Raw genomic sequence first — 21,007 nt, forward strand, 5'->3', positions numbered from 1 at the left:
GGGACTTAATATTGAATTCCACAATTACAGATCACCAGCTTTTTTTTTATTTCCACAGAAGTTGCTGGATATTTCAGTTCCATTTGTGGTTCTTTGTTTTATTTCTCTCCTGCTTCTGTTAATTGACAGATAGTTCTGCACCTGATCAGAGACATTCCCTCTGTATGCTCCATGCCTCCCTCTCTGAAACATAGTCACTTTTTCCCAGGGCGAAAATGGCTAACACGAGGGGGCATAATTTTAAGGTGATTGAAGGAAGGGGGATGTCAGAGGTAAGTTTTTTACACAGAGAGTGGTGGGTGAGTGGAACGCACTGCCGGCAGAGGTGGTTGGGGGCGGATACATTAGGGACATTTAAGAGACTCTCATACAGACACATGAATGATAGAGAAATGGAGGGGTATGTGGGAGGGAAGGGTTAGATAGATATTAGAGCAGGATAAAATGTCGGCACAACATCGTGGGCTGAAGGGCCTGTACTGTGCTGTGATGTTCTATGCTCTGTGTTCTTAACATGTTTGTTTTCTTACTTTTCTAGTTCTGATGATCTGAAACACTGACTCTGTCTCTCTCTTTCTCTCCACAGATGCTTTGTGACTTTGCTTAGTGCTTCTGGTATTTCCTCTTTATATTTTCATGATGTTGCTAAAAACTCCATCATTTTAAACAAGTTTAACATTGTCATATTTTTCTTCAGTGGAAACAATGATTTATCATGATTCCAGCTCTAAGGATGTAATAGCAATATTGGGGATTACTGACAGGATCGTCTGGGTATGAGTGAGCACACATGAAGCTGCTGGTGTTATACAATAATAACCATCAACATTGACAGCTTCAATGGTGATTACGATTGCAGATTCTGGCCCAGGGGTCAACAAGTGTTTGGTCAGCTGAGGTTGTAAGGTTTACTGCTGTTGTCTTTCTGCAGCTTGCAGAACACAAGTCGAACTGCTGTTATCCAGTGTTGAACCCAGGTAATCACTTACCCAGAGCTGATCTTCATGATTGGATGGATTTGTTTTAATGAAAGCTCCGTAATATGTTGCAATGTTCCTGTGATGTGAATACTTCTTCAGCATATTAATCTCCAGCTTAATTTCCTCTTCTTCATCCTGTAAAAAGTGCATCGATGTTAATTAACCTGATTCTTTGAACAGAGCAGCTAGGATTTTACTATGGTCTCTGTAAACTCCTCCTATGGCCATTTACCAACCCAAATGAAAGTTATGAACATCTATAGAATTCAACCATTTCAAAACACGTTATACCCAATGAAGAATTTCAAGTCGAGTTTATTGTCATGTACACTAGTATGGTGAAGAACAGGTACAATGAAAAACTTGCTTGCAGCAGCATCACAGGCACATTGGTTCAAACAACACACAGAATATAAATTATACAAGACAGTGAAGAGAAAAAAAAGACTGACTAAAATAAGACATCAGTGCAAAACAAAACACAGAGACAGGTCCACAGGAGTGCAAGAGGTGTTCTGCAGAGTTCCATTGCTGAGGTAGGGTTAGGGTTGTGCAGGCTGGTTCAAGAACCTGATGGTTGTAGGAAAGTAGCCGTTCCTGAACCAGGTGGTGTGGGCCTTCAGGCTTCTGTACCTCCTGCCTGACAGTAGCAGCAAGAAGATGGCATGACCCAGATGATGGGTCATGATGGTGAGCGTGGTCATTGTTGGAGGACAGGGATTGTTACTCAGCAAGCTCCCACTAACATCAGTGAATCAAGAAGCAGATCTATTTTAATGACGTTGGTTGAAGGTTAAGAACGAGCTTGGAAAAACTGAACCAAGCCTGGCCAAATATAACTGCAAATATAAATTACAACTCCCTGCTTTCACAGGATTGTGTGGGAATTTCAGGATGTGAGCTTTTTCCTGGTACAAATGCAAATTCTGTGCCAACAAAATAGAACCAGCTATTTGAAAAGTCAAAGGCATCAAGATTAATCACTTAAATTTTTAATGGAGTGAATGTGTTTGCATTTTTCAAAGTCACCCAAACACTAATAATTCATTCATTGAAGGAATTTTAGTTTTCCTCTTGAAGAAAAAGTAAAGCCAGGAGGGAAAAGGAAAATATTATTGATGCAAAGCGCCGCTCGGTTGTATCTCCGACAAATATAAGGTAATTTATGGCTCTCAAATCTAATAAAAGGTTCTTGACCTGACAAGTTAACTCTGCAGTGGCTGCAGAACTTTTTGGGTGTATCTTACGTTTGCGAATTTTATTTCAGTGTTTCAGCACTTCAGAGTTTTACTTTCGAATTCACAGGGTGGCAACTTTCGGTTCTGACCAAGGTGAGGTTTTAAATGAATACTTCTCATCTCATTTCATTGTGGAGAAGGGCATTGTAGTTCAGAAATATAGTGAGGGGGTGGTGGAATTCTGGAACAAATTATCACTCAAAAGGGAAAGTATTAGATGTCTAGTGGTTAAATCCCCAGGGCCTGATGTGATGCATCCTAGGCCACTCTGTGAGACAAGGCAGGATATTACTGGGGTTCTAACAAGATGCTCTTTCACCTGCCCGAAACTTGTTGGTCTTCCAGCACAGCGAGATGTCCGTAAGGGAATGCTGCCGACTAGCACATTCAAGGCTGCGGGAGTAGGTGCTGAGCGGTGCACTGAAGCTCGGTGCAGCCAATCGACAGGCTCTGCGGGGAAGGACCACAGGCTAGGCTCCATCCGCGACCGCACATTGAGGGGCTTTGGGTGGGGAAGCCCCTCAAGCATTGAAATGGTGCATCACCCGAGGGGGCCACATGAGTGGCAATGGTGCTCTGGTTTTTAAAAGATAGTTAATAATGCTGAACATATTGACCATGAATGTAAAAAGTTTTGCACTGTGTTTACTCTTTTGTATATATATATATATTTCTTTTGATGAATAAAATTTACTTTTGAAATTAAAAAAAAAGAAATTTTCATATCTTATCTGACAGAAATTTTTGAATCTGGCCACAGAAGAGGTGCCAAGTGATGAAAGGACAGTGAATATGATACTTGTTCTATGTTCTAGAGGAAACTCCACCTCCAACCCTGCCTATTCAGTTCCACAGCTCTGTTGTCTATAACGGACGTTATACAGAATGCCTCTTTCCAGATAACTTTTGATTCTATATTTATTTCTTGTTAGGCAAAGGAAGAAAATTGGTGCATAAAAATTTGACTGAAATTAGGAAAGGTGAAGCCAGAGTCCGCCATGTATTATTGTTCATATTGATTATCCGTGTGTTGGTCACACAGTTCTGGGGCATAAACAAGAACTATTTATGGGGACTTTGTGATGGATGCACATGCACTCAATTACATCTGGTTGATATCATTCAGATTGTTATAGCAGGTGTAGTTATCAAGAGGAATGAGTGAGAAACAATAGACACTTCAATAATAAGCTTAATGTCGCAAAATATTTCAGAGGAACGTGCTTCATAGGAACATTATTATTCAAAAATTGAAGCTGGGCCATGCAAGGAGATGATTCATACTTACCACAGCACTGAAGGAGACCATTCAGCCCTTTAAGTCCATGCCAGCTTCTATCAGAGCAATCCAATCAATCTCATTCTTCCTAAGGGGAATGATTTAAAGGGGACCTGAGGACAAACTTTTCACACAGAGGGTGGTGGGTATGTGGAACAAGCTGCCAAAGGAAGTGGTTGAGGCAGGAACAATCGCAACATTTAAAAGGCATTTGAACAGATTCATGTACACGAATGGTTGAGAGGAATACGGGCCAATGGGACTAGCTCGGGAAGGCACCTTGGTCAGCATGGACAACATGGGCTGGTGGGTCTTTTTCCATGCTGTATAACTTGATGACTCTATTCAAGAAGGCAGCAGGTATAAAACAGGTAATTACATGTACAATGGAGGATCAAGGTTAATCTACATTTGTGAGACAGGATTGATCAGGGATACTTAGCTTGGCTTTGTTAAGGGAAGGACCTGTCTAGTGAATATGACTAAATTTTTCGAGGAAGCACCATGTGTGTCGATTAGAGTAGTGCATTTGTGTAGCCACACACGGTTTGTTGATCAGGATGTGAATGTAGGAGGTATGATAAGAAAATTTGAAGATGACACAAAAATAGCTGTAGATAATGAGGAGGATAGTCTTCAGCTACAGAACAATATTGATCAGTTAGGAAGACGGGCAGAGAAATGACAAATGGAATCCCATTTTTCACAAAATTATGAGGGCATATTTAAGGTAGACACTGAGAAACTTTTCCCCGTAGCATAGATATCTATCATCAGAGGACAAAGGTTTAAGGTAAGGGATCGGAGAGTTAGAATGGATTTGAGGATTTTTTTTCATCCAGAGGTTGGTTGAAATCTCACCATCTGATGGGGTGGCAAGAAGCAGTTAGATGAGCAGTTGAAATGCCAAGGTATAAAACACTGGAGGCTGAGTGCTGGGAAATGGGATGAGTATAAAATAGAAAATGTTGGAAATATTCAGTAAGTCCGTGGAAAGTGAAGGGTCTGTGACCCTTCATTAGATGGTTAACCGTTTCTCTTTCCACAGATGCTGCCTGAGTGTTTCCAGCATTTTCTCTTATTTTAGATTTCCTGAAGCTGTGTTTTTTATTCTGATTTTCATTGGGGTTAATATAGATAGGTACTTGATTGCTGGCATTGACACAGTGAGCCGAAGGGGTCTCTTTCAATGCTGTGTGACTTGATGACTATGTTTACCATCAAAGACTGAACAGCATCTCACACACTTTACCAGAATCATACACCAGAGGTTTGACGGGTGTGTCATTATCACAAAGAACCCTCCACCGGCAAAAGTCATCGATATGACTCAATTAGCTGTACTTGCAACTGAGTCTGAAAATAAAGCTGAGCTATCAGAGGCTGTCATGTCAGGCTATATAACGACAAGTATTTCAAGAGTAATTCGTCAGCTGTAATGTGTTTTGGGGCATCCACTGCACATCAAAAGACTCATATAACTGCACATTTTCTCCTGCATTATACACTGACAGGCATTGCACGAATTCGCTATAGTTTGATGGTTTTACAATCCTTATTACATTTCCAAGGATTAGATGCATCCTTGGAACAAGTGATCCATTGCCCTCTCTCACGTACGCTGTCAAATATCTTTCAAAATAATGGATCTGCTGATCTTTAAGTGGAAGATTAGCCCAAAGTCTTTGATTGGATAAGCACTTGATGTGTTTGAATGTGGCATTAGGTTGGATAGCTCTTTTCCAGCCAGCTTTGGGAAGAAAAAATCTCCTTTTAATCCAGCTGTAATTACAGAAAGAAAGAGAGAAAGGGAGAAAGATTCAGAAATGTGAAAATCAAAAATAAAAACTGCAGATGCCAAACGTCTGAATTTAGAACAGAAGATGTTGGAAACACTCAGCAGGTTAGGTAGCATCTGTGGAAAGAGAGGCAGAGTTAATCTTTCAGGTCGATAACCTTTCGACTTGTAATGCTAACTGTTTCTCTTTCCACGGACCTGCTGAGTGTTTCCAGCATTTTCTTTTGTATTTCAGATAAAGCAATGTCTTATATTTATGGAGACACAAGAGACTGCAGATGCTGGAATCTGGAGCAACAAGCAATCTGCTGGAAGAACTCAGCAGGTGGAGTAGCATCTGTGGAAGGAAAGAAACTGTCGACATTTTGTGTCGAAACCCTGCATCAGGACCTGAAACATTAACGATTCCTTTCCTCTCACAGATGCTGCTCGACCCGCTGGGTTTCTCCAGCAGATTGTTTGTTATCTTAGATTTGTAATTCCCTTGTTGTTTCCAAGTTACTCAACTTCTTCAGTTCTCTCTATCTTTGTAATTTCCTGCTGCCCTTCCACGCACCTTGGTATCTGTAACTCTGCCCTCTTGCAAGCACATGTTTTTAAACCCTTCATGAGTGGTAGTCGTGCCTTTGGGTGCTGTAATGCTTATCTCTGGATTCACCGCATAAACCTATCTACCTCTCCACCACTTTCTCACCTATTAAGAAACACGCCTGAACCTCAACTGCCATGTGGCTGAGCATAAAACTTTATTTGAAGATGCCAGTGAAGCATCTTGAGATGTTTCACTGTGTTGCCAGTGCCACTGAAGAGCAAACTGATACTTTTAATATTCATGAAAGAGAAAGGAAGGAAAAAGTGAAATAGAGGAAGAAATTTAGGAAGGATATTTGTACTTACTTCAAGCTTTAGAACATAGAACACTACAGCACAGTACAGGCCCTTCGGTTCACAATGTTGTGCTGACATTTTATCCTGCTCTAAGATCTATCTAACCCTTCCCTCCCACATAGTCCCCTATTTTTATATCATTTATATGTCTATCTAAGAGTCCCTTAAATGTCCCTAATGTATCTGCCCCCACAAACTCTGCCAGCATGTATGTATGTATAAGGATGGTATGTTAGAACATAGAATTATCAGTCATGGTAGCGTAGCGGTTAGTGTAACGCTTTACAGCGCCAGTGACCTGGGTTCAAATCAAGCCACTGTCTGTAAGGAGTTTGTACGTTCTCCCCGTGTCTGTGTGGGTTTCCTCCGGGTGCTCTGGTTTCCTCTCACATTCCAAAGACATACAGGTTAGGAAGTTGTAGGCATGCTATGTTGGCGCCGGAAGTGTGGCAACACTTGCGGGCTGCCTCCAGAAAACTACGCAAAAAGATGTATTTCACTCTGTATTTCAATGTACATGTGACTAATAAAGATCTTATCTTTTTACAGTACAGCATAGGAACAGGCTCTTCGGCCCACGATGTTGTGTTAACCAGGATGCTAATTTAAAAAGCTCATCTACCTGCACTTGATCCATATCACTCCATTTTCTGCATGTTAATGTGTCTGTCAAAATGCCTCTTGAATGTTGCTATTGTATCTCCTTCCACCACTTCCCCTGGCAGCGTGTTCCACTCTCTTTGTAAAACACTTGCGTTGTAAGTTTCCTTTAACCTTTCCTCCTCTCCTTAAAGCATTTGTTCCAAAGCATTTGACAATCATATTCTTTTATACATTGAGCTGTATCACACTGGACTCAACCAGTAGCTCGTGGTTGGATCTCAGCGAATCATAGTGTGGTTTTGTGTCTCCTTTATGTGGCTCTCCAGTGTATGGGGACCACCCTCGTGGCCTTTTGGTAGTTATCTGTGGAATTGTGACTGCCCCAGTGGATTGATGAGTGATCAGGACCTTGAGGTGGGGTGGTGGGGGTGGAACAGGGTACAGTTTGTGGATAGTTGAACTATGATACATACAAAGGATCCAACTGTCTTTTGTCCTAGAAGACAGAAAAGAAACACAGGAACACAATCCCAGTCTCTTTCTAATATAAATCACCTTTTAGTAACCATCAATCTCATCCCAAAAATTAAGCTGGGTGGTAAAAATTTCAGACCTTTGTGTAAAAATAACTGTATTTTTTTATCAAGCTGGTTCAGTTGTGATTAGCATTTAATAGGCATGTATCCAAAAAATGGATGTTATGCAAAGAGATATGAAAATGAGGGTATAGTAGCATCGTGGTCACAGTTAGTAGACAAGCAAACTAATGATCCAATGACATGCAGGATTCAAATTTAACGTCTAATGTCAGTGATAACGATCATTATTGTAAAAACCTATCTATAATATCTTTCAGGGAAGGAAATCAACGGTCCTTACCCAATCTGGCCTTTAAGTGACCTATAGCATGTGGCTGACTTTTAAATGCTCTTTAAAGTAGCCCAGTGAACCACTGTAAGGTCAGATGGAAGGAGCCTTTGCCTCTGGCACCCACAACCTGAGAAAGAGCTCTGTAGAAAATAGTTCAACACACAAAAATAGCAAAGATAAAGATGAAAACATGTGAAATATCTTCACCACATTACCCAAAGGCTTGATCTGTTTATAGTCAAGCTGTTGGGTATGGCGACCACACCCTCAGCACTTTGAACGTACATCCTGTTACAAAGGGGCATGGTCTGCTCCCACTGATGGGCTGAGCCTTCATAAGCCTTCATAAGCCTCTCGCCTCTTTCAGCTGCTACCTGCTACCTAAACTGGAAGCTGTGGCAGCTGTCAGAAAGAGTAGAAGCTTGATGATCAGTCATCTATCATTAAAGTGATGACACTGCATGTTGTTGAGGCAGTAATGTGCAGATAAGCTTTTATTTCAAAATTACTTTATTGCACAAAGCAAACAATTGAAAAAAATCAAACATGAATTAATTGAGTTATAGAGGTGTATATAAAATCTTGAGGGGCATAGATAGGGTGAATGCACAGTCTTTTTCCCAGGGTTGGGGAATCAAGAACTAGAAGACAGGTTTAAGGTGAGAGGAGAAAGATTTAATAGGTACTTGAGGGTCAACTTATTTTTACACAAATAGGGTGGTATGTATGTTTAGTGAGCTGCTAGAGGAAGTGGTTGAGTCAGGTGCAGTAACAACTTTTAAAAGGTTTAGAAAGTTATGGGCCAAACGTTGGCAAATGGGACTAGCTTAGATGGGGCATCTTGGTCAGCATGGACCAGTTGGGCCAAAGGGCCTGTTTCCATGCTGTATAATTCTATGAATTAAGATAATGTCCTCCAACCAAGATGCACTCCACAGTTTACAGAAGCTTTAGGTGCATTAGTAAACATTGTATGCTCCCACTTCAGGGACACCCAGCGAGAACCTAATTTTGTAAAGGGGATAGTCAGTAAGGGTGGAGCCACAAGGGACTGCAGATACTGGAACCTGGAGCAACACGCAATGTGCTGGAGGAACTCAGCAAGTTAGGCAGCATCCATGGAGGGAAATGGACAGTCGACAGTCGAGCCCCTTCATCTGGACTCAGTAAGGCAGTAAGGGTGGATGGGTTTCGACTTGCGAATGGTCACTGTGGTCAAACCCAGGAAAAGCCTGGTCAACCACCTCGAGCCATGCCCTCCTCCCCATTGGCTAGATCACAGTTGGACTGTTACAACACTGAGGTGATTTACAAAGATGTTGCCAGAATTGGCGTATTATAGATAATGAGGGAGATTTGCTGGGCTGTTTCCTTTGTAACAAAAGAGACTGAGGGAAAATTTAACTGAACTGTATGAAACTATGAGAGACCTAGACAGGGTGAACAAAAATAACCTATTTCTCTTCACAGAAACGATTAGAGGGAAGTTGAGGAAAATATTTTTTCACTCAACGAGAGGTGGGGCCTGGAACTCACTTCCTGATAGGGTAGTGGAGGTAGAAAACTTTATAGCGTTTAAGAGGTATCTGGACAAACTCTTGAGGAGCTGTTGTGCACAAGGATGCATACCAAGACATGGGAGTTAACCAAGATGGTTAATTTTTGGTCAGTGTGCACAGAATTCTTCTGCATCATGTATTCAATTTTTTTTAGTTAATTCTCAAGCTTCTTAAAAGGGCGTGACTCCTCAGTGAAGTTCTTCAACTTCCTAAACCTATGACCTCTGAAAGTGACCGGGTTTCAATATTATATTGGTTAAATTGGTGTAAACCCACATTGACACCACTTCCACAGTGCTTTTTTAATGTTGGTTCAGTATTCGTTTCTTATGACCGTAAGACGAGGTACACAGAGTATGTCTGCTGCGGACCATGAGTGATATTCCCTAGAGATAACAGCCTTTCACCCTTTCACACCTGAGTGTTTTATAACTTTACTTCCACATGGCCACCAGCTTCCTCTTTACATATTCTTTTCTTAGGTGTTCTCCACTGTGAAAAATCTGGATGGAAGTCCATCGAAACATTTGGTTGGGGACCATTCTATTTCTCACCATCCCCCTTGATTCTTGTAAGCTACTCTGATCAGCAAACAGATGCAAATACAACATTGGCACAATCTGAACCATTCATGTTCTCAGTTTCAACTTAACATTTGGTCAGGATGTGCCAAAAGTAAAAATAATTAAACATAGAACTAATCTGCATAAGATGTGCCACCTGTAAGTTACTGAGTTCTACACACCAGCTCTACTCATTTTCTCTCTCTCGCTCCTTCCTTCTCCTCCTCTCTCCCCCTTCTCTCTTTCTCTCTCTTCCATTCTTGACCCCAAACTCTCCTATCCACCCTTTGCCTGTGTCTTCTCTTCCAGAGGCACACAATTGTCAATTGCCTTTCTGATGTTCATCATTTCTCCAGTTGAAATCTATCACCTGCTTTGAGAGGTTGGTCATGGCTAGAATAAACTCCTGCCTGAGCAAGGACCTGGACCCACTGCAGTTTGCCTACCACCACAACAGGTCTACAGCAGATGCAATCTCACTGGCTCTCCACTCAGCTTTGGAGTACCTAGACAATAGCAAAACATACGTCAGGCTGCTGTTTATTGATTACAGCTTGGCGTTCAACACCATCATCCCTTCAGTACTAATCATCAAGCTTCAAAACCTGGGCCTCTGTCCCTCCCTCTGCAACTGGATTCCCGACTTCCTTATCGGGAGACCACAGGCAGTACAGATCAGCAGTAACATCTCCTGCTTGCTGTCAATCAACACAGGCTCACCTCAAGGATGCGTGCTTTGCCCACTGCTCTACTCTCTCCACACTCATGACTGTGTGGCTAGTCATAGCTCAAACACCATCTATAAATTCACCGATGACACCACTGTTGTCGGCAGAATCTCAGATGGTGATGAGGAGGCATACATGAGTGAGATAGATTGGCTGGTTGAGTGGTGTCACAACAACAACCTCGCACTCAACGTCAGCAAGACCAAGGAATTGATTGCGGACTTCAGGAAGGGGAAGCCGGGAGAACACACACCAGTCCTCATTGAGAGGTCAGCGGTGGAAAGGATGAGCAGCTTCAAGTTCCTGGGCCTCAACATCTCAGAGGATCTATCCTGGGCCCAACACATCGATGTAATCATGAAGAAGGCACACCAGTGGCTCTACTTCATTTGGAGTTTGAGGGGATTTGGTACGTCACCAAAGACTCTTGTAAATTTCTACAGATGTGCAGTGGAGAGCATTCTGACTAGTTGCATCATCGCCTGGTAATGGAGGCTCCAATGCACAGGATTGAAAGAGGCTGCAGAGGGTTGCAGACTCAGCCAGCTCCATCACGGGCACAACCCTCCACACCACCGAGGACATCTTCAAGAGACGGTGCCTCAAGAAGGCGGCATCCATCATTATGGACCCTCACCATTCAGGACATGCTCTCTTCTCATTACTACCATCAGGGAGAAGGTACAGGAGCCTGAAGACCCACACTCAATGTTTTAGGAACAGCTTCTTCCCCTCTGCCATCAGATTTCTGAACAGTCCATGAACCCATGAACACTACCTTGTTATTCCTCTTTTGCACTATTTATTTATTTGTGTAACTCACAGTAATTTTGATGTCTTGCACTGTACTGCTGCTGCAAAACAACAAATCTAATGACATATATGTCAATGATAATAAATTTGATTCTGATACTACTGGTCCTTGACTTCAGCTTCTACACCACTCCACCTTCAAATTTACGACATTTCTTGCTCTCTGCCCACCTCCATAACTTACAATCCTTTAACAAACTCTAAAATGCCCAAAATCTGTGCCAATAGTGGAGACGACAGGCCAATGAGAGAGGAAGTCTTCTACTAAAGCGGAAATTCATTCTTTGAAAGCAGTTATATTTTGGTGTTGCATTTTGGTCAGTTAGTCTAGGGCAGGACTTGCACAGTAAATGATATGGCCCTGGGGGGTGTTACAGAACAGAGAGGCCAAGGCTACAAGTACACAGTTCCCTGAAAGTGGCGACACAGGTAGACAGGGTGGTGAAGGTGGTGTCCGGCACACTGTTCTTCATCAGTGCTTTGGGTACATGAAATGAGGCATCACGTTACAGCTGTACAAGTCGTAAATGAGACCAGTCTTGGAGTACTGTGTGCAGTTCTATTTGCCCAGCTATAAGAAGGATGTCACTGAGCAGGAAACAGTGCAGAAAAGATTCACAAGGATGTTACCAGGACTGGAGGGCTTGAGTTCTATGGGCAGGCGTGGACTTTCTTCCTGGAGCGAAGGAGGCTGAGGAGTGAAGTTTTATAAAGTCATGAGGCGGATAGATAAGGTGGATTGTCATTGTCTTTTCCCCAGCGTAGGGGAGTCTAAAACCAGAGGACATAGATATAAGGAGCAGGAGGAGACATTTTAAAGGGACCTTAAGGGAAACTTTTTCACACGGAGGGTGGTGGGTATATGGAACAAGCTGCCCGTGGAAGCAGTAAAAGAGGGTACAATTACAATGTTTAAAGGGCATTTGTATTGGTACATGGATGGGAAAAGTTTAGAGGATATTGACCAAATACAGGCAAATGGGACTAGCCCAGGTGAACATCTTGGTCGGCATAGACAAGTTGGGCGATAGGCCTATTTCAATGCTATATATTGCAATGACTCTATTTGGTGAAGTGTATTTAGCCATGTTGCTCAAAAGCTCAAGGCAAAGAACATGGGAGATTATGGCTGAGCAAAGGACCACATCATAGATACATGCTCACATTAAAAGCTCTGAACAAGTAATAAAATATTGCTGTGGAAATTTATGAATTATGGTTTACTATTAAAAAAAACCTAAAAAAATATCAGGACCATTTGGTAAGTTTCCCCTATAGACTTCATTTATGCCACTTACAGTGAAAAGACTTTTTTTATGAACAAGAAGTTGCCCCATTTTTGTTTGAACCTTGCTATCAGCATTCACCAAAGAGTAAAGTCCGTACTTACCTCCTGAGGATCTCCTAGCTCCAGACTTCTGTGGAAAGCCAGGTTGGAGGGAGGGTAGAGGTTGGGGGAGGTGCAGTTAGAAATGGTGGGGGCAAACATAACAGACGATATCTCCCAAATCACTGAGGGACTTCAGCTGTGACATCATTAGGTCTGAGCACTATGTTAATTGATGCCTTGCATCCAGTGTAGAAGGAATGAATGTACAGTGAACAACAATCCTAATGGAGATCCAAGGATTGAATATCGGCATACAAGTCATTGCTGTATAGAAAATAATTGTATGTCCGATGAGATAAGATTGACACAAATCACATCAATGCAAATGTATTCAGAAAATTCCCACCTGCATAAACTGAGCTTAGAAGTAGTTATGGATAGATGGTGGAAGCAGATACATTGAGAGAGTTGGATTGCACTTGTACTGAGGAAAGTGCATCTGTGGGGAAGGAGTGGAACTAATTGTCACATATGTGAATACGTACAAACAGATGAGTTAGCACTAGGAATTGGCCACTTGGCTCTCAAACCTGCCACTCAAACCTACTCTGCCTTTCAATAATATCATGGCTGATTGACTTTCACCTCATTTTCACATTCTCATCTGCCTCGGTAACCTTTCACCTTCTTGCTTATCATGTATCTATCTACTTCTGTCTTAACAATTTTCATTCATTCTGCTCCCACTGCCCTTGGAGGAGAGGCTCGAAAGACTCATGACCATTTGAGAGCACAAGTTTTTTCTCATCTCTACCTTAAATAGGCGGCCCCTTATTTGTAAATATCGGCTCCAGATTTAGATTCTCACAGGAAAGGAAACATTCTCAACACATCCACCCTTCAAGATCTTTTATCTTCAATCAAATCGCCGCTCACACTTCTAAACTCCTGCACGTCCCAGCCTGTCCAACCTTTCTCATTAGATGATCCAGAGAGCTCTTTCAAGGTGATTTTCAAGCAAATAATCTCCTTCAAAGCTGACTTATCCTATCTGGTTCAAGGCCTTTGATTATCATTTTATTTCCAATGTGGCACACTTAATTGATAATTTAATGCTGACATTGTATGACTGAAAATGTACTTCTTGAGCAAGCCACAGTAGGAATGAGGTGTTGATGCATCTGAAACAATTTGTGGTTACTGAAAAAAAAAACAGGTAGGGGTTCAGGACCTCTTAGCTGGCAGAAGGACATGTACTGAGATCAAAGCACAGAACTCAAACCAGGGCCAATGATCTTATGAGCCAATATACATGCAGAGATCCACATGCTGTTTTCTACACCTAAGTAAGATGGGAACATTTAATGGAATGGAAAACAACGGTTTTGAGATGGGGGGATACGTTAAATGTCACAGAAGGCCACATGCTATAAATGATAGTTTTAGATTAAGGAAAGCAGAACACAACCTTTATGAATAGTCACTGAGTTCCTGTAGCTTAAACTTGGAGAAAAGTTTGTAACTGCATTTTAGAAGTGAAACTCAATGTGCTACACTGACTTCCTCACACACTGAGCATGTAAAGCAGAGGAAGAAATTTACACACACTATCTCGTCATTTGTCATTGATGTTCATGGTGAGAAGCAGCGAGTTTTAACAATGTTACTAAACCCCCCCACCCTAAAAAAAAAGTTTATTCAAATTAGAACACACCTTTCACAAGTCACGCTGATGGCTTCATAATTACTCAAGCACTGTGCCTCAAGTGAAAGTTTCCAGACCCCATTGGGGCAGTAGGGCAGTGCAGTTAATAGACCTGCTGCTTTGGGTGCTGACTGGAGTTTGCACATTCTCCTTGTGACCACTTGGGTTTCCTCCGGGTGTTCCAGCTTCCTTCCACATCCCAAAGGCGTGCGGGTTGGTGGGTTAATTGGCTGCAGTAAGTTGCCCCTAGTGTGTAGGTGAGTGGTAGAATCTGGGGGGAGTTGATGAGAATGTGGGGAGAATAAAAGAGGAATAATGCAAGATTAATGTAAATGGGTGGTTGACGGTCGGCAGGAACTCAGTGGGCCAAATGGTACAGTTCGTGCTGTATCTCTCCATAACTCCATGACCATAAACAACCCCACAACTGTTGAGGACACACAATAACACTGGGCATCTCCCCTCTCCACTCTCAGTCCAGATGTCGGGTTTTAACCCAAAACATCAACAGTTCCTTTCCTCCCACAGATGCTGATCAATCTGCTGAGTTCCTCCAGTGGATTGTTTATTGCACCACAACTAACGCGAGGGGACATAATTTTAAGGTGATTGGAGGAAGGTATAAGGAGGATGTCAGAGGTAAGTCTTTTTACACAAAGAGTGGTGGGTGCATGGAACGCACTGCCGGCAGAGGTTGTGGGGGCAGACACATTAGGGACGTTTAAAAGACTCTTAGATAGACGCATGAATGATAGAGAAATGGAGGGCTATGTGGGAGGGAAGGGTTAGATAGATCTTAGAGCAGGATAAAATGTCGGCACAACATTGTGGGCTGAAGGGCCTGTACTGTGCTGTAATGTTCTATGTTCTATGATGAGGCTGTTAATACTTCAGCCTCTGGTTCACTGTTATAAGGCTCCTGAACAGACCTATTATACAATAAGAATGAACTCTTGATATCTCAATCCACCTCATCATGGCCTTTGCACCTTATTGTCTGCCTGCACTGCACTTTCTCTGTAACTGTAACACTATATTCTGCATTGTGTTATTATATTTCCTTTCGTATTTCCTCAATGTACGTATGTATGGAATTATCTGTCTGGATAGCATGCAAACAAAAGCTTTTCACTGTATCTTGGAACAGTGACAATAATAAACCAATTACCAATAACCAATTGTATCATCCGTTACCCCTTCTTAAAGAACAGAGTGATATTTGCAACTTTAGAACAGAGAACACTACAGCACAGTACAGGCCCTTCAGCCCACAATGTTCTGCCGACATTTTATCCTGCTCTAACATCTATGTAACCCTTCCCTCCCACATGGCCCCCTATTTTTCTATCATTCATGTATGTATCTAAGAGTCTCTTAAATGTCCCTAATGTATCTACCCCCACAACATCTGCAGGCAGTGTGTTCCACGCACCCACCACTCTCTGTGTAAAAAAACTTACCTCTGACATCCCCCTTGTACCTTTCTCCAATCACCTTAAAATTATGTCCCCTCGTGTTAGCCATTGACACCCTGAGAAAATGTCTCTGACTGTCCACTCGATCTATGCCTCTTATCACCTTGTACATCTCTATCAAGTCATCTCTCATCCTTCTTCTATCTAAAGAGAAAAGCCTTAGCTTGCTCAACCAAAGGTCTGAATTCCTAAATCTGGAACAGATCTGAAAGATTCTGCCAAACCTATCTGCAAAATGTTACTCGCTGCTTCAGTTGGCGTAATCACTGACCATCCTCGCACAGTTATCATCCTGTCACCAGGAATTCAGCGTGCCTTAGTTTGTGAAAATGATTGTCATTGAGTCACAGAGTCACACAGCACAGGAACAGGCCCTTCAGCCCAACTCATCTATGCCGACCAAGACACCCACTCGTTCCATTTACCCGCATTTGGCCCATATCCCTCTGAACATTTCCTATCCACGTACTTAATGCAAATGTCTTTTAAATGTCGTTATTGTACCCGCCTCAACTACTTTCTCTGGCAGCTTGTTCCATATACGCACCACCCTCTGTATGAAGAAGTTGCCCCTCAGGTCCCTTTTAAATCTTTCCCCTACCACCTTAAACCTCTGCCCTCTAGTTTTTGGTTCCCTTTCCCTGGGAAAAAGGCTGTGTGCATTCACACCCTGTCTCTGCCCCTCATGATTTAATACACCTCTACAAGGCGACCCCTCCGTCCCCTATGGTCCAGTGAATGAAGTCCAGGCCTGCCCAACTTCTCCTTATAACTCAGGCCTTCGAGTCCTGGTAACGTCCTCGTAAATATTTGTTGCACTCTTTCCAGCTTAATGACATCTTTCCCATAAAAAGGTAACCAAAACTGTACACAATACTCTAAGTGTGGCCTCACCAACGTCTTCTACAGAGTACCTGAGGAAAATAACCCCCTAAAAAAATCTGCTGTAACTTTTATGGTTAATATATAGAAATGAAATTGGCAGAACCAGGAGTTCCACTTCCTTTCTTTTAGGTTTCTACAGAGGGAGCTGATGCCATATCAGCTGTGATCAGGAGGGGCATGCAGTTTCACTTCCATTTACGCTGGTGCCTTGGGAATGCTTTGAAGAGAGTTGTGTTAATGGATTGCTGTGGGTTGGATCTCCTTACATGACCTTGCTCATGTAAGTTTATAGGAAGCCGTGAGTGTAACATGGCAGTGTTTTCAGGAAAAATCTTGTATGTCTTTGGAGCAAGAAAATCAGCGGACTACTAAAAAGCAGCTGTGATGTTATCTGTAAATGGCAAAGAGTGGATAGCAGTGAGCCTGCTTTCCTTCTCGGATGTACAACAATGGGAGCTTGAGTGTTAAGTGAGATTGTTTGACTCTAACTCTTTGTAACTGTGTCTAAGAACCCAGACCATCTGTTATGTCTGGTGAAAACAATAGTAAGCTATTGACACACATGGGCAACTGAAGGGTGACCTTGTCATCAATGTCATACAGTCGCTTCACGAGTCGGAGATACTCACCGCATCACATGCCTGGCCCAGAACACATTTAGATCATGCGACTTGAAATGTTTCCCACAGAGGGAAGAAAAATGAATGGCAGGATTACAGAGAGTGTCACAGCCATGGAAATGTGAATTACTGTTGCCATATACAAGGACAGAATGAATCCTTGCTGGCCACACCAGAAAAAAAAATAGGGAAAACAAGAGCAGGAATAAGGCAATCAGTTTCTTGAGCATGCTTCACCATTCAGTAAAATCATGGCTGCTCCAAGCTTGGTCTCAACACTTCCTTCCCACTCACATCCCAGAACTTTGGAATATTGCGTTCATTTTTGGTCACCCTGCTGTTGGAAAGATGCCGTTCAGCTGGGAAGAGTGCAGAGGAGATTGACGAGGATGTTGCTGGGAATGGAGGGTCTGAGTTATTGGAGAGAGGTTGAGCAGGTTGGGACTTTTTTTTATCGGAGCGTTGGAGAATGAGAGGTGATCTTATAGAGGTGTATAAAATTGTGAGGGGCATAGATGGTGTGAATGCGCACAGTCTTTTTCCCAGGATTGGGGAATCAAGAACTAGAGGGCATACGTTTAAGGTGAGAGGGGAGAGATCTAATAGAAACCTGAATGGCAACTTTTTTACACAGAGGGTAGTCAGTGTATGGAATGAGCTGCCAGAGGAAGTGATTGAGGCAGTTACATTAACAACATTAAAAGGCATTTGGATAGGTACATGGAAGGTTTAGAGGGATATGGACCAAAAGCAGGCAAATGGAACTAACTTAGATGGGAATCATGGACCAGTTAGGCTGAAAGACCTGTTTTCATGCTGTATGACTCTGTGACTCTGTAACTTGTGACTCCTTTGATGTTAAATATCTGTTCATCTCTGTCTTGAATATATTCAATAACTTGTCTCCACAGCTCTCTGGGGTACAGGAATCCAGAACCATGACTGTCTGACAGAAGAAATTCCTTCTCAACTCCATTTGACGTAGGTGAGCCCTTACACTGAAACTATGCCTCTAGTTCTGGATAGCCCCACTCAGACAAGCATCCTCACGGCATCCCCTCTGTCAATCCACCTGGAACATTAACTGTTTCAATAAGAACATCCCTCACTTTTCCGAACCTCCAATGGGTATATACCAAAACTGCTCACCAGACTCCCCCCTTTGGACTCTGTCTTTACCTCTCACTGTCTTGGTGAAGCAGCCGGCATAATCAAAGACCCCACCCACCCAGGTCATTCTCTCTTCTCTCCTCTTCCATCAGGTAGAAGATACAGGTGCCTGAGGGCACGTACCACCAGACTTAAGGACGGCTTCTACCCCACTGTGATAAGACTATTGAATGGTTCCCTTCTCCGATAAGATGGACTCCTACCTCACGATCTACCTTGTTGTGACCTTGCACCTTATTGCACTGCACTTTCTCTGTAGCTGTGACACTTTACTCTGTACTGTTATTGTTTTTGCCTGTACTACATCAATGCACTCTGTACTTACCCAATGTAACTGCACTGTGTAATGAATTGACCTGTACGATCGGTATGTAAGACAAGTTTTTCACTGTACCTCGGTACAAGTGACAATAATAAACCAATACCAATACCAATACCAATATTTCTTCATCTGTCAACCCATTAATCCCAGGAAACAAGCTAGTGACCCTTCTCTGCACTGTTTCCAATGCAAGAATAACCTTTCAGAAAATATTGAGGCTAGAACTGCATGCAGTACTCCAAGTGCAGTCTCACCACCACCCTGTAAACCTGCATCAAACCTTCCCAATATTTATACTCCATGCCCTTTGTAATTAAGGCCAACATCCCATTGGACTTCCTCATTCCTTGCACCTATACTTGTGTGTTCATGTACTCAGACACAAAAGACATTTGGACAGGTACATGGATAGGAAAGGTTTAGAGGGATATGGGCCAAGTACAGGCAATTGGGACTAGCTTAGATGGGCATCCTGGTTGGCATAGACGAGTTGGGCCGAAGGGCCTGTCTCCTTGCTGCATGACTCTATGACATGCAAATGATAAATTCTCCTGTGAATCATACTCAGTCTCGTGGAGGTAATCTATATCCTGGCTCATTTAGTATTTAGAAATACCCTTGCAGAGGGTAGGAAGAAATAATCTTGCATTACCACATTCTCATCCAAATCAACATTCCTGTCAATAATGGAAGGAGGAAAGGAACTCGGATTTATAGAGCACCTTTCATGTCTTCCCTCAGAACATCCCAAAGCACTTTACGGCCAATTGTAGAGCACTCACTGCTGCAGGCAAAACAACAGACCATTAGTAAACATGTTTCTGCAGTCGGCAGAAGAATCATGTGCAAATAATCTGATGTAGGTTGAGGAGTAATATTTTGCCTGGATTTGGAGAAATCTCATCTGCTTCTTTGAAATAGTGGTATCAGTACCTTTCAGCCCTTTCGGAAAGGGGAAGTTGAAAGAAGGGAGATGAGCGACAGGTAGAAATATGCCCTGCATCACATGTGCTAAAGGTGCACTATACCAATTCGGAAATCTAGCTGCACTTATTTCAATAGGGCTAAATTTTGGAAGTGTAATAACAATATGCTGCTATGTTTACTGATGGGAACAAAAATAATTGTCTTCTCCTGTTAGTTTATCAGCATACTTGAGAATGCACAGTAGTACATTTCTAAGTCAAAGTCAAAGTCGAGTTTATCGTCAGATGCACAAGCATATATATGCACAGGTGCAATGAAAAACGTACTTGCAGCAGCATCACAGGCACAGAGCATCATATAAGCAGCATTCACAAGAAAACCATAAACACAATTTTTACAACACAATTAGAACAAAAAACCAAAGTCCATTTCAGTGCAAAGTGGTCATGGCGTTGCTGAACTGTAGCGATTAGGGATGTGCCAGTTGGTTCAGAAATCGAATGGTTGAAGGGAAGTAGCTGTTCTTGAACCTGGTGATGAGGGACTTCAGGCTTCTGTACCTCCTGCCCAATGGTAGCTGTGAGAAGATGGCATGGCCCGGTTGGTGGGATTCTTTGGGTTGCATGTGCCAGTGGGTTAGTCTATTTATTTACTAAAGTCCTGCGCTGAATGGCTTGCTAGTCTACCTCAGAGGGCAGCCAAGAGTGAAATACATTGTAATGGGGTTGCGAACAGACCAGAATGGACAGAAAGTACAATTTCATTCCCTGAAAGGCATCGGCACACCAGCTGTTTTTTTTTGTTTTCCAAAAATCCAGAAGTTTCAAGGTTGTCATTACTGATCTGAGCTTTAAATTCCAAATTTATTCAGCTAATTGAAATTCCCCAGCTGTCCTGGTCAGATGCAAATTGCAGAACAACTGCACAGGCTTCTGGATACAAGTCCAACAACTTAACCACTGAACCTTATCCTGGTCGGAAGTCTCAGTGTTCCAAGACAGTGCAACATACTTAAACCACTATCTCTTGTAATAAGAGCGTGTAAACAGAAATTGGTTACTGAGATGTTTGTAATGTACTGTGCTGTTGCTGCTCCAAAAAGCTAATTTTCATGGCAATTATATCCTGTGGATGTACGCCCATGATGATAAACTTGAACTTGAAATGAACTTCTACCCCATTGTATCACCCAGGGATAAGCATGTAAATTGTCAATGTACTTTTTTTTCAATGTGATCTTCTTGACTGGTTTTG

The 21,007-nt window shown here is 42.4% G+C and overlaps 1 protein-coding gene across 4 annotated transcripts in view; it reads right to left on the reverse strand.

Annotated features, from left to right (window-relative positions):
- The window catches only part of si:zfos-2326c3.2 (mitogen-activated protein kinase kinase kinase kinase 4), a 264,594-nt gene that overhangs the window by 160,571 nt on the left and 83,016 nt on the right, over positions 1 to 21,007 (reverse strand). For all 4 annotated transcript variants that reach the window (XM_052020805.1, XM_052020803.1, XM_052020804.1 and 1 more), the window contains exon 4: positions 990 to 1,115. In XM_052020805.1, coding sequence (XP_051876765.1) covers positions 990 to 1,115 — 126 coding nt within the window. The remainder of the gene's footprint in view (positions 1 to 989; positions 1,116 to 21,007) is intronic.

This window comes from Pristis pectinata, chromosome 8 (genome assembly GCF_009764475.1).
Source record: "Pristis pectinata isolate sPriPec2 chromosome 8, sPriPec2.1.pri, whole genome shotgun sequence".
NCBI classification, from domain to species: Eukaryota; Metazoa; Chordata; class Chondrichthyes; order Rhinopristiformes; family Pristidae; genus Pristis; species Pristis pectinata.